The following is a 13683-nucleotide window of genomic DNA, read 5'->3' on the forward strand; positions in this document are numbered from 1 at the left end:
GCCTACAGTACCAAAGGAAATGAGTACAACACGTTTAGAGAATTTTTGTATTGAATGGTGACCTCCTTATTCACAACTACCATACCTGCATGGGAAGTGTTTGCAAAATGTGTGAATTATAGCTGCAGCATGCACCACCATTACTAAATTCTCTTTTTGTAGGAAACGTACTAAAATTCAGACATAATTATTTAAAAAGGGAAAAATAAATGGACCACACACAATTCAGTCCTTGGTTGGCACATTTCCTTTGCGATTTTAAGCATTAGACTCAGCGGATGCTAAAATAATCTAGCCCAATCTTAGGTCTTTTCTTTCTTTTTTAGAAGTCTTTATAACACATATTAATTTGTATCTGTTTGTTTAGTCCTGCATGTGGGATGTTTAATGGCCATTTGTAAATTATAGTTACAAAAAATATCCAGGTTACACTATTCTAAACTAGTAGGTCTTATAGTGCCAGTTAACATAACATTAAATGTAATGGCTGTTACAATAATAACTCTGTGACATCACATGGAAGGGTCCATGGGCTGCCAAGCTAAGAGTAAATACAGAAACTGACATGATGGTTACAAGTGACCTGTCCCACTGCATCCTCGGTCTTGATTATTTGTTTACGAGCATGGGCCAGGTCTAATCTAAGTCAGACTGACCTAATTCTGTGTGAAGTGCTAGCCTATCCTCTGGTGTTGTAACTCTCAACACACTGCCTCCTGCTGGATCTCCACCCTCCCCTCGGTCTCTTTGATCTGCTTCTTTTTCTTCTTCGATTTTATATTCACCTTTAGCATAATGCTGCCAGTTATTATTTCCAGAGTAACCTGTTTCCATAGCCTGGTTCAAAAACATAAATGGACAATGGCAAACACGATTGTAATAGAAGAAACCACCGAGCAAGTGTATTTGTAAGTGTGTGTGTGTGCTGTCGCCACATCCGCTAAATGTTTTGACAAAGGGAAGAGAGAGACGAGCATAGCTAGGGAAACACCCTTAAAAAGGAAACGCCTGCTTAGAGAATCTATGCATTTGTATCAAGGTGGAGGCTGCATGCTGACACAGATGATCAGTAGCTAAGGCACTGCAACAGCTAGACAGCTACCAACTGGCTTGCGAGCAAGAGCAGCCCCCATCCATACCGTGCTGCAGCTCATACGGTTTGTTTCTACTAGCAGCAAATCTGCCTCAACCTAAGAGGCACATTAAAGGTCAAGAATTTAAAAACAAAAAACCTTGAGACAAGTTGGCAGGAACAATCAGACAAGTGAGATGGGAGCAGCCCCGAAGGAATAAAAGGGTGGGGCAGCTGGTATCGAGGCAGGAGGGTGTAAATTATTTAGCCCACCACCCTGCCTTTGTGCCTAATACATGGCTTTTTGTCTTGGTCTCCGAGCTGGGCAAGAGTTAGAAATGTAAAAAATAAATTTTTTTTTTTTTTTTTAAATATTTGGAATACCTGTTTATTCATTTTTAAGAAATTAGAAGAGGTATTTTGTTGTTGCACCAGTGTACAGGCTTTCCACTAGGGCTGCTCGATTATGGCAAAAATGATAATCACGATTATTTTCACTGAAATTGAGATCACGATTATTTGACGATATTTATTTAACCCTTTAAGACCTACTATAGAACCAAGTCCACCAGAGCTTATATTATTTTTTTACATGCTGTAGTGCCATTTGTGGGAGCATTTCAAGTTGCTATACATCAATACAACTGTTATAGCCCATATTTTAATAATATGTATGCATTAAGTGCATAGTAATTACATAAATTGCAAAAAAGTGCAATAAACTACAAAAAAAATTGAAAATCGCTTTTGTTTTGTTTACATATATTTCTACTTGGAGAAATTTAAGAGGTTTATCCCTCAAAACTTTAAATACAATAAAGTTGCAAAAAATAGTTTCCCACCACAGGAAATTTATTTTGAGTGTCTTCATAGTTTTATTTTGGAGATACAGCAATTTTTATATACTGCAGGAAAAACAAAAAACAATCCTATGATGCAAATTTGCAAAGAAAACAGCATGTGCATCATTTCACTGTGGGAAGTGTTACGAACAGCTGATGGATCGGCAAAGCGTGTTTCTGGAATATTATGTTTTTGTTCCTGCAAGCGCTTTTTATGCAATTTTTGCAAAGCTATATGTGGAACGAAACCGTGACCGAGGACAAGCTGATGGCATAAGATGTAAGTACAACTCCTCCGGTCTCATATGCAAAACAAATTATTGCGCTAGCTTACGCGGTTCAGGTTCTACAGGGATTTAAAAATAGTTACGCAAAACGGAGCGTGCTGCTCTGACCGGCTTTAAAGGGTTAACAATGACTTTAAAAAATAATATAAAATAGTGTGCAACACCACTGAAGTTTTTTTTTTTTTAAACTCTCTTTTCAACCAACGGCAGTCACTCTCCAAATAACTTCTGCTTAGCTTTCCGAGCTTCCCTCGGGTCCTCTTAATCAGCGGTCTCCAACCTTTTTTGCGCCACGGACCGGTTTATGCCCGACAATATTTTCACGGACTGGCCTTTAAGGTGTCGTGGATAAATGAGGGAGGGGCTAATAATCGGCTCAGTCATTTTTAATGATCGTTGAAAGCCCAGATCGTAATCGTGATTAAAATTCGATTAATTGAGCAGCCCTACTTTCCACATTGTTTCTATTTATTTGTTTATATGTGCATTAGTCTTTATTTATAAGATTCACTTGTCTTTTTTGGCATTTTATTTGTGAATGAAAATATGAGGTCTATAGGAATATATCTGGCTTTTGGAAAGATTAAAAAAAAACAACCCAGTGCTGGATAGGGCTGCACGATTTTGCATAAAATGAGAATCACGATTTTTTTGGCTTAGAATTGAGATCACGATTCTCTCACGATTTTCTTTTCCAGTATAAATATTTATTGCACTTATTAACTGCACATCAACTTCGTAACAGTTGAGACTGAACATAAAAACAATAAATAAACATAAAAACAACAAATGTCTCACGTTTTGTTGTTGCCGCAAAATGTTGTACTGCTTGAAATTCCGTCTCCACCGTTGCTCGACACTGCGTGCATAGAACAGGTAGTGCAACAATAGAAAAATAGTTGCGGGACGGCACTGTGTAGCGTTTGTCTAGGGTGTTGATCATTTTCCTAAATCCCTCGTTTTGCACAGTGTTGATGGGAGCCATAATCTTTGGTCAGGTGATAAGTGATAGCCTCCGTAATTTCTTTGAGTTCGACGGGTATAGGGAAGCGGTGTATAAGGTTCCCGTTATTGATGTTTGGGTGGTTGACCGGAACGGATTTTCTCCTGTCACTTTCTCGTCATCCCTGACGTGCTCTCCGTTGTTTTTTCCCTGCTAATTTTAGCATCACACGGCACAGCTTCTGTATCACGTGGTATAAGGCTCCGCCCTTGTCATTTGTTGAGCAGGAAGAGTGAGCGCTTGTTTTCATGCAGAGTACGTCCCGGATCAAAATGCGGTACAGTCGTCGTTTTGTTTTTTGTTTTGTTTTTTTTGTTGTTGTTGTTGTTGTGTTTTTGTTTTTTGTTTTTTTGTTTGTTTGTTTAAAATCGTTGTCATTTGGAAATGAGATCGCACATAAGTATGAATCGAGATCGCGATTTTCTAACGATTAATCGTGCAGCCCTAGTGCTGGATAGGTATAATCTTTCTTTGTTAGTCCTGGATGCCATGAAGCATATTGGGCCTTGCTCCCCTTTACCAAGCGGTTAATTAGCAGCTACCCTCCCAATTGTCCTCTGCTTGTTCACTCTCATTAGTTTAATCTGGCTCTGTCCTCCTGTTTGCCTCTCTTGTCTATATCCCCTTGTGCACGAGGACACTGTCATCACACGGAGTTATCTTGTCTACCCCAAAATCTGCTGCCTCACCTCACACTAGACCATTTTGTGCATGTCCCTTCACCTGTGATGCCTTACTTTTTTTGTTATGTCTTAATTAAGATATACACTTGATAATTTATCAGATGTTTTGATTAGTTTTCTCTGTATTTAGTGTTAAGTGTCATTGGCATAAATTATACTAGCAACTTTTTTTTATTTTTTTTCCTTAGTATTGCCATAGTCACTTCCAAAAAAAATCACAAAGGGAAAAATGTTCAAGAGTAAAAAGATGATGGCCTTTTTAATGAGGTAACTCTTGTATTTAAAATTTAACTCGGACTCAAAATTTGAGCAAACTCAAATTTGCTCTCTGAAATCCACAAATTCGTTCCTTCTCAAGAAATATTTTTGAAATGTTTTGAGATATAGGCTTACCAACTAAAAAGGGGGGGGGGGGGGGGAAATCGGATATTATACTGTTTAATGAAACGCCAGCAGAGATGACATCTGATAAAGACCTATAAATGTGTATGCTGTGAAAATGGATGCTGTATTTGTGATCATTGTGTATGGGAAGAAGAAATACCAATGAAGTCTCTGTGTATGGAGTCAAATTACACTTCCTCTCTCCTTGTCAATGTGTTGTGCTCGAGATGTCGGAGCTGATAGGAGTGGCTGGAAAATGTGAAGTCTGCTTCTCTCCTCCTCTTTCTACTCCTCCTCCCCCACCACCTCTCTAAAAATAGCTGGCAGAAAGAGAAGGCAGTGAAGTCGAGGCTCTATCTGTTGGGCTGCCAGTGGTTTCAACACTCCCACCACCAGCAAAAGGGAAAAGAGTCCTCTGAATCACACCTTTTTTATGCTAATTCTAATCTCAACTAGTGCTTGATATTACGTTTTTGCCAATAGACTTCTATAAATTTCTACCATTTGAATAAATTTAGCATTTCAGAGGCTGTTATTTTGGAGCTCAGACACCAAAATTTTAATTCATTCATGCACAAAATTTTCAAGGATCAAACCGTGAAATGTTCATGACACGCTACATTGATCCCCTGACCTCTGGCAACTCCACGTGTTTCACTTGCTAAAGACAGAAAGCCCCTAAAAACAAAGAAAGAAATGACAATAGCTGTAGGCCTCACATGAGAGCAACATCAGGACTAAACTCAAGCTTTTGCACATTTGAATGGTTCTAGCATATTTGTACAGCTCTATATTTTACACATACAGGCATATTATTTATGTAATATGTTATCTGTAGTCTAAAACGGTATACTGTGTAGATTACATGGATGTATTTAAATCTGAACCTGTAGGTTCCTTTTTTAGATTGCAGAAATTTAATATCACTGTAATGATTATGAAAAAAGGCTAATATGTTTACATCGTCTGTGTTCCCATCTAAAAATGTGCAGGAACAAAGTTAAGTTAATTCAGAAACTGCTTAAAAATATGTGTTAAAGATTGACAAAGAGCTCCAGAGTTCCCCCCCGGATTGTCCTCTGTCTTACACTCATTTAAAATCTGGACAATTATTGTAGCTAGAATAGATGTTGTGAATGATTTGGAAGCAAGAAGGCTCGTGTGAACAGCCAACAATGTTTCACACAGCAGACTCACCCCAAAAGTTCCTAGGCCATGGGAAAGCAGTGGAGCTAGTATGTTTTTTGGGTTGGTTTTTTTTGGGTTTTTTTGTTTGTTTTTCTTTGGGGGGGGGCAGGATCTGTGGCTCATTGTATTGATTTACAACAATGGTGTTTGACTGTTGTAAAGGAACAAAGGAAGAACACTTTTGTACGCACACAAAAAAAAATAGAACATTAAGGGTCAGAAAAGGACGATCCAACAGCAGTGATTGAATCTAAAAACCTTTCTTTTAAACTCAGTGCCCACCATGTTTTACTGCAATAGCTGTTAAAGGGAATTGGATCTTTCATGAGGTTTTATAGAAATGACTAAAATGAGAATAAGTAAATGGAGGGATTTTTTTTTTTTTTTTTTTTAAATAATTCATAGGCTTTATAGGAAGGTTAATCGCAGCTGGACTGATTTTTCTTCAGCTGTGTTGCCAGTTGTGCATCCACTAACCATAACCTAGACTTTATCAACCAGTGGGATGCATCCTTTGTCTCCTCACGCTTTTCAAATGCTTGTCTTACAGTTTAGTTATGCTCAGGTTGCAAAATCTGAACTTGCAATATCTTTGCAAAAAGTCCACTGGTAGTTTTAGTTTCTTTACCTGTGATTACTTAAAGAGTTAGTGCAGAGAAGACAAGAATTAGCCTGTGATATTACCATGAGACCTTTTTATCAAGATTAGGGGGCTAAGAGGACTTGCTTAGATGCAGACCCATTTACAGCACTAGCCAATCAGGTGACAGGTAGCTACTAAGATGTCAGGCGCCTGAAGGGTAAAGTGTTCATTCAGGTCTCGACACTCTTTAGGACAAAGGACCGAAACCCAGATAAACAGGAAGGTAAGATGTGTTTGCAGTGCAGATGGTAGTGTTCGTTAGCTTGTTTGACACACCAGGGAGTAATGATGCTTATGTTGTTGTCTTTAAATATTTAATTTTTATAAAATCTTGAGTTTGTATTTTTGAAGTGAAGATAGGAGAAACCCTAATGAAGACAATCACTTCATATTGAAATATAACACATTTCAATGAAATGGGGTCTTTTTTTTGTTTGTTTTCCTCCCCACTAAGCAGGTGAATTGGTCTGCTGATTTGTGTTGGCACCTAAATTTTTATTGGTGCTGAAAGTAGCAATGATTGTATCACTTCAGTTAATCTTCTGTCAGTGTAGAATTTCTGAGCTAGGGTTCATTGTTGTTATAGTATTTTTCTTTGAAGTCGAATTTGTCATCTTTCTGTGGATAGTGAAAGTGTCTGTGTTAACCAGAGGATTGGGGTCAGCAAGATAGCCACTGCTTTTAGGATCATCAGCAGGTTTTGTCTTAACCGGATTTGGCTGAGGAGCTGAATCAACTGTGTCCCAGGATTACAGGGATGACATTGGAGGAGAGTTTAGAGTCCCGAGGCCAGAACGTTGACAGCTTTGTCAGTCCCAGCCCATCATCTCAGCACCTTGGGGTTTCAGTAGTGCAGTGAAACTGCTGCTTTCTTGGTCTGTCTTGTTCCTTTCTTGATATCTGGACTTTTGATCCTTGCTCCGTTTTGTCAGTCAGTAGGGGGTATGTGTTTGGCCTGCATGGCCTAGTGTTTTTTTTTTTTGTTTTGTTTGTTTTAATGTATTTTTGCCTTGATTCTGAAGAAATGGTTATCAGCTGCTCATTGTGGCCAGATGTTTGCCCAAGGGTTTGCTGTCGTTTGGGAGGGGAGAGAGAACAAATTCAGCATCATCCTCAAAATTGTTATCTTAAGCCTAAAGTAGCTGCCTAGTGCTTGTTGCTAGGTAACAGTTTCAAGCTGGCGAGGACAAGTCTTGAGCTGTCTAGAAAGCGATTCCCTGAGACTTTGTCTGGGCCTCACAGATTGGATTTAAAAGATACTGTGTGATCCCCGGCTTTTCTGTAACTAACAAAATGATAACATGTCCATAAATACATTAGAGAAGACAAAACGTAATTCCATTTTGGCCAGAATCACATGTAAATTTTGTGTACTAGCCAAAGTAATTTGTCAGCACCATATGTTTAATTCACATGTACTGTATTACAACTGACTGCGTTAATACTGTTTTTTTTTTTTTGTTTTTGTTTTTGTTTTTTTTAAAAGCAGCATGCGAAATGTATGTTGAGCATCTCGTTGCTTGTCTCCTTCAGATCAGCAAGAGTCTAGGCGGCGGAGCGAAGCGCACCATTAGCTGAGGAAAATGAGTGAACTGGATCAGTTACGCCAGGAGGCTGAGCAGCTCAAGAACCAGATCAGAGTAAGTCCTTCAGTCCCCGAAGTAACCTGCATTTGTTTTCTTTAAGTAGATTTATAAATCCAAATAACATTTGTCAGTGACCTCCAGGTTTTACACTAGTAGTGATAATAGGGGTTATGTACTTCTTGGTTTGTCCTATTAAAGTGCTTCAATACATTTTTACAGGCTTTATCACCTGTAGCAGTACTGTAATGCATATTGTCACATGATCAAAATCAATGTACCGTAAGCACCACTAACACTAGCAAACAAAAATAGCTGTGGGATGACAGTATTTCTGCATTGAGCCTCTACTACATTTTACATGACTGCTGTGGGCAAGAAGTTAAAGCTGCCTGCCAACGCTTGCTCAGGTTCCTCAGTAGCATCATTGCAGTGGGATGCCACTGAGCAGGAATCAAACTTGATTTACATTAATCTCACTTGTATTGCACCATAGTTTCTTATTATTTACTATTATTAAATGGATGTCGTCATTCCAGTGCATTTAAGATGTCAGACATTTATAGTGTAGTTAATTTTTTTTACAGAGTGCTTTAAAAGTAAGGAACCCCCAAACATGAAAGCATGCCATTTGCACATAAAATATGACGTTCTAATTTTACTGGCTGCTTTTTTCAGGATGCCAGGAAAGCGTGTGCAGATGCTACCCTGTCTCAGGTAAGCGCTATAGTTGTTATGATGTTGACTTGACATAATTTATTATTTTGAAACTTAAATGAAGACAATCGGCTTGATGTTTGGTTGGAAGGTTTTAATACTTTGACTAATACATGATGGTCTCAAGGTGACTTTCTCTCTCATCTTGATCCTTTTTTAGATCACAGCTAACATTGACCCTGTTGGCCGAATTCAGATGCGCACTAGACGGACACTGAGGGGGCATCTGGCTAAAATCTATGCCATGCACTGGGGCTCTGACTCGAGGTAATCTCATTCAACTCCATTCTGTCCATTAACTAAATATTTTATCCCATCAGCCCCAACCCCCACTGCCTAAATGCAGGAAATGGATATAAAAGCTTGCTTGGCTGTCTTTGTGCTGCTTACTTCCTCCTGAGGGTCCTCTTCAAACCGTGGCATTCCACAGTAACTCACCCCACTCTGAATCCCAAAGCAAGTCTTTTGCAGTCTGTTATATTACCATGTACTCACGGTTGTAAAATTTTAACAGTGGTGTACTGTACTGGTGCACATGCACAATATTAACACACTCATTACCATGAATGGTTATTTCAGGTGCATCACTGTATCTTGGAGTGCTTCTACTGTGCTGTGCCTGTGTTTGTGTGCACTGGGGGTGTGGTATGTGGGTAGGGAAAATACTCAAAATGGAGTCAGTCTTTGTTAAAAACAAGTGTTGAGCCTCATAGCCATGGCAGATGAAGCAATAGTCCTCACTTCAGAAAGTGTATTCCCCAGAGCTGTACACACCTCTCACCTCAGCAATCAACAAGTTAATCACTGTGGCGCTGCCGTGCGTCAGTCCACAGAGAGACCACTGCAAAGTGCTCATTCATCTCATCACCCTGCTGGTCGTCGTATAAGTAAGAAAAAAAAAATCTAACACAGTGTTTTCACTGTAAGAGCTTACTATTTGTTGAATCTCAATGTTTTATCCTCAAGAGGTGTTTGTGGGATTTTACCCAATCAAAAAGATGTTTTGAGCTGCAGTCTAGGCTAGAGTTGGTTCTTCACGTGCCAGACTAGGGTGAATTTTCTACACTTTGAGAAAGAAAGCCTTCCCTTACTTTCATTTACCAGCCAATAATGTGTAATTTTTCAGCATGCAGTCCTCAGTATATTATGAATCTGTTATAAAACACCAACAGTCTGTAAGACAAAGTTTAATATAAGGAATATGATGCTAAATCCCAGAAATAGCATGAATATTTTTTTTCAAAAGCCTAAATGCATCTCAAAAATGTAAGTTTTTTTTTCTTCAAAATATTAAGGCATTAGACGTTCTTAGAATAACACCTCAGTTATTAATTTAGAGCTAATTCATCCCCGTATATTTTCTTTCTTTTTGTCAGTGCATGTGAGAACACAAAGCACTGGTTTCATGTTGAAAATAAAGTAATTTGTTAAACAACTTTAAAGTAGAAGTTTGTACTGACTTCAACAAAGCAATTTGCGTTTTTTTTATGAAATATCCTGAGTACTCAAATGTGACTAACTCGTCCCACAAGACGATCCTCAAACACATTACCTAAACACATGTTGGATCATTTTGTTGTTTTATGTAAAACATCTGTATTACCCATCTATATTAGGCTCTTTCTTATTGCTGCTCATTGCATTTTCAGACCTCCTATTGTATCATATCAGACAACCACAAAAGTGTATCTTATGAGAATGAGGTGTGGGTACATGACTGGGAAGCCATGAAAACGAAGTTGTTCATAAAGAGTACTAAAAAATTGCCAAACACGTGCACTTTGCTGCATGCGCTTGTCTGCCAGTTGACATGTACTCTGACCCGAAGAACTACGAGTTTCACAATTGGTAACTTTTAAATAGTTTCAGTGTTTTCTTTAAAAACCACGTTTTTGCCTTTGAAAATATTGGTGGCTTCTTCTCAACCCTCAGAACTCTGAGCTCCTTTCAAGTTAGGGCAAAGTCTTGTGTTGCAGTCTGCTAACACACTCAGTGTCACAGCCTGATCTGAAGCTAACATTTTTTTCCCAGATCAAATGTGGTCATTTTAAGACCAAGAAGCTGGTAATTATTTTTTTCCTAGACTAGAATTCCCAGCACAAACCTTTCGGTCCCCGACTTATTATCTGCTGGTGTGCGTATGTGAGCATATTCCTGCCAGCACAGTAGTTAAGATTTCCATATTCCCAGCAGTCATTGGTGTGTTCACTCTTTTTCCTGGTCCTGTGTGCATTGGGACCATCACTGTGGTTACTCCTGTTGGGTTCACCCAGATAGCAGAGCAGTCACAGAGGTACTGAGGAGCTTTCTCTTGAAAGCAAAAACTGGAATATATCTCAGTGGGGTTTTTGTTTGTTTTAAAGATGCTCTTCTAAACATACTTGAAAGTATTGGTGTAATTCAGCTGCTAGATCAGTCCAGTTGGGATTAGCACCATCCATTCTGCATGTAAAATTATGTAAATGTATTTAAGACGGGTATCACAAGCTTTTTCATTTGTTTGGTTGCTTATGGATCTATTTTTATCTGTCTAGAAAATGTCTATTCACTTGCTCAACAGTGCAACACTTAGCTTCCATGATGGTTCTTGAACAAGCCCCCCCGAATCTCACCACCCACATAATTTACACAGTAAATTGAATCATGTGACCTGCATTGGTTCCTATCTTTTGTCCTGTTTGCTCACAGGAAAGTGACAGCACTGGCAACACTACTAAACATGGTTAAGTGATATCTTTCCTATTGTGTTGGCTCTGAAATGATGGCTCATTGTTACCCCTAATTCCTAAAGCGCAACAAAAATATGGATGCAATAAATTGGAAACGCCTTCAAAAAGTAAATCTAAACTGTCTAAATACCATCTGAAATGTTCCGTTCTATCACTTCAAACCCCTTAAAATAGAATAAAAATGTTCAAGTAAGACAAGCCACATCCTCGCGTACTGTGTGTTAAGCAGTGTTTTTGTATTGTGAAGGTCACGGATAAACATTTTCTGGGTAAAACTGTACTATATATACACATATGCATCACACTCTGCTAGTTCAAATTGATGACAGTCTTTCCCTTTATTAATCTCTTCTTTCTTTTCACCAGGCTTTTGGTCAGTGCTTCCCAGGATGGCAAACTCATTATTTGGGACAGCTACACCACAAACAAGGTAACTGAAACAATTTAAATGGTCAGTAATTTGGGGTGCTTTTTTAAGTTCCTGGTGTTTAACCAGTGAAATGTACAAAGAAAGACACACATCCTCTCTTACGTTGGTATGGGAGGTTTTTTTTTTCTTCCTTGTGGTTTGATCAGTGAGCAATACATTCTAATAATATTTTAAAACTGATAACACCAAAACACTGTGAAATGATGACATGATGTCATAAAATGTCACGTAGTTGGTTAGCTTGTTCAAAAACCAGAAAGCTAAAACAAAACTTCTGTTGACCCAGAGCTAACCATCCTTTAATCTTGAGCTGTAAACACAGACGGGCAGAAGATTTTAGATGTCACCAGGACATATAAAACCCAGAAAAACACAATAAAGTGGGGCCAGGAGATATGATGAGGTCGTGGTAGTCTAAACATAAGATGTGTACAGTCATCCTTCACCAAATTTCCAAATGAACTGTTGTCTTTTCCCTTTCATCCAAGATCAAGTCAGAATAGAAATAATGATAACTCCCAGACTTCCATTTGCAAAAGGTTAAGTTCATTGTAATACAATTCACAAGTGTTTTGTGTCAAGTAATGCTATTTATAGTGAATACTGTGCCCTTGAAATGTTAAGTTAATACTGCAGACAGACTTTGTCACATGCCTGCCCCTTCTCCCTCTCTTCCATCTGTCACTGCATACTATCTAATATTAAATCTTGCTCCTCTCCTTCAGGTCCATGCCATCCCGTTGCGCTCCTCCTGGGTGATGACGTGCGCCTATGCCCCTTCTGGGAACTATGTTGCCTGTGGTGGCCTGGACAACATCTGCTCAATCTACAACCTGAAGACCCGTGAAGGAAATGTGCGCGTAAGCCGCGAGCTGGCCGGACACACAGGTAGGCAGGATGCTTCCATTAGCTTGTACCCATTTACCCGTCAGTCCCAGGATGTTGGGAAAAGTCTCCCGTTCAGAGACACAAATCCCTCAAGGGTTATGTCAGAAAGGGCATCTGGCGTAAAAATCTGACAAGTGAAACATGTGGCCGTACCTGCTGCAGCAACCCCTTGTGAAAGAGTGCAGCCCAAAGTAGCTTTGATTTGTCAGCGTTCTGCAATCTCTGACAAGGGCAGTATAGGTCATGGCAGGACTCAAGTCACTTGATTTTTAAGACTGCATTCCTCATTTAGGTTTCAATTTGGCCCTCCGTTTGAGTAGATGGAAGTTCATATTTCTCACTTTTTTTTTTCTTTTTTTTTTCTTTTTTTTTACTTTTTGTTGCTTGGGCTTAAATATGGTTGTGAGACTGGTAGTTTCATCTTGTGAGTCTGATTCTGTCGGTGTGTGGTCATGGTAACATGCTTTTGAATATTTGGCAAGTCTTTTGTCAAAGCAAGACTTTGCAGCCATATAGGATGTAGCCATACAAGTGTGTGTATGTATGCATATATTTATACATACATACAAGTCCTTCTATAAACAACCAGTCGGTTATAAGCCATTATGTTGCTAAGGTAGCCCTTATATAATTGTGGAAGCCCAGTTATTTTTTTCAGATCCAAAAGATACTAGTCATATTGTGCATCTGTCTTCATTGTGTCATATACCAGCTCAAGCTAATGAAAGTGTTGAGCTCTTGGGCGCGGAGCATTCATCTGATCAGTGTCACATGATGCAGGAAGTGTGTCAGCATTTTAGTTCCAGTTCCTTCGCTATTGGGAGGGGTTTATAAACTCTGCCAACTAGTAAAGGAAGAATTATGGAAGCAAGTCATGAACCAGGAGATGCCCTACAGCTTTTTCTTTTCTTTTTTTATCTGGTTGTGAATTAGTCAATTCATCTCCCCCACATCCAGCTCACATAACATTCTCTGAGGGTGGGATGATGATTTGGGATGAGATTTCTTTCTCTGTGCATAGTATAAGGGGAGGAAACTTGTCTTATAGCTCTGCAAAATAATATATCATATTATAGTTTTTGATTCAGTTTCTTTCACTCCTCTCAGGTTACCTGTCTTGCTGTCGCTTCCTGGATGACAACCAGATTGTCACCAGCTCTGGAGACACCTCCTGGTGAGTTGGGATATTGCACCCACTGCAATCAGTTCAATCAAGTACACTTTTTTTTTTCTT

The 13683-nt window shown here is 39.0% G+C and overlaps 1 protein-coding gene across 1 annotated transcript in view; it reads left to right on the forward strand.

Annotated features, from left to right (window-relative positions):
- gnb1a (guanine nucleotide binding protein (G protein), beta polypeptide 1a) overlaps positions 1-13683 on the forward strand; it is a 32931-nt gene that overhangs the window by 13895 nt on the left and 5353 nt on the right. Inside the window, exons 2-7 of the mRNA XM_085442752.1 lie at positions 7636-7742; positions 8364-8402; positions 8563-8669; positions 11498-11561; positions 12287-12449; positions 13557-13623. Coding sequence (XP_085298878.1) covers positions 7686-7742; positions 8364-8402; positions 8563-8669; positions 11498-11561; positions 12287-12449; positions 13557-13623 — 497 coding nt within the window. The 5' untranslated portion in view covers positions 7636-7685. The remainder of the gene's footprint in view (positions 1-7635; positions 7743-8363; positions 8403-8562; positions 8670-11497; positions 11562-12286; positions 12450-13556; positions 13624-13683) is intronic.

This window comes from Copadichromis virginalis, linkage group LG20 (genome assembly GCF_057382275.1).
Source record: "Copadichromis virginalis isolate Kocher_CV1m ecotype Utaka linkage group LG20, C_Virginalis_male_GT1.1, whole genome shotgun sequence".
NCBI lineage: Eukaryota > Metazoa > Chordata > Actinopteri > Cichliformes > Cichlidae > Copadichromis > Copadichromis virginalis.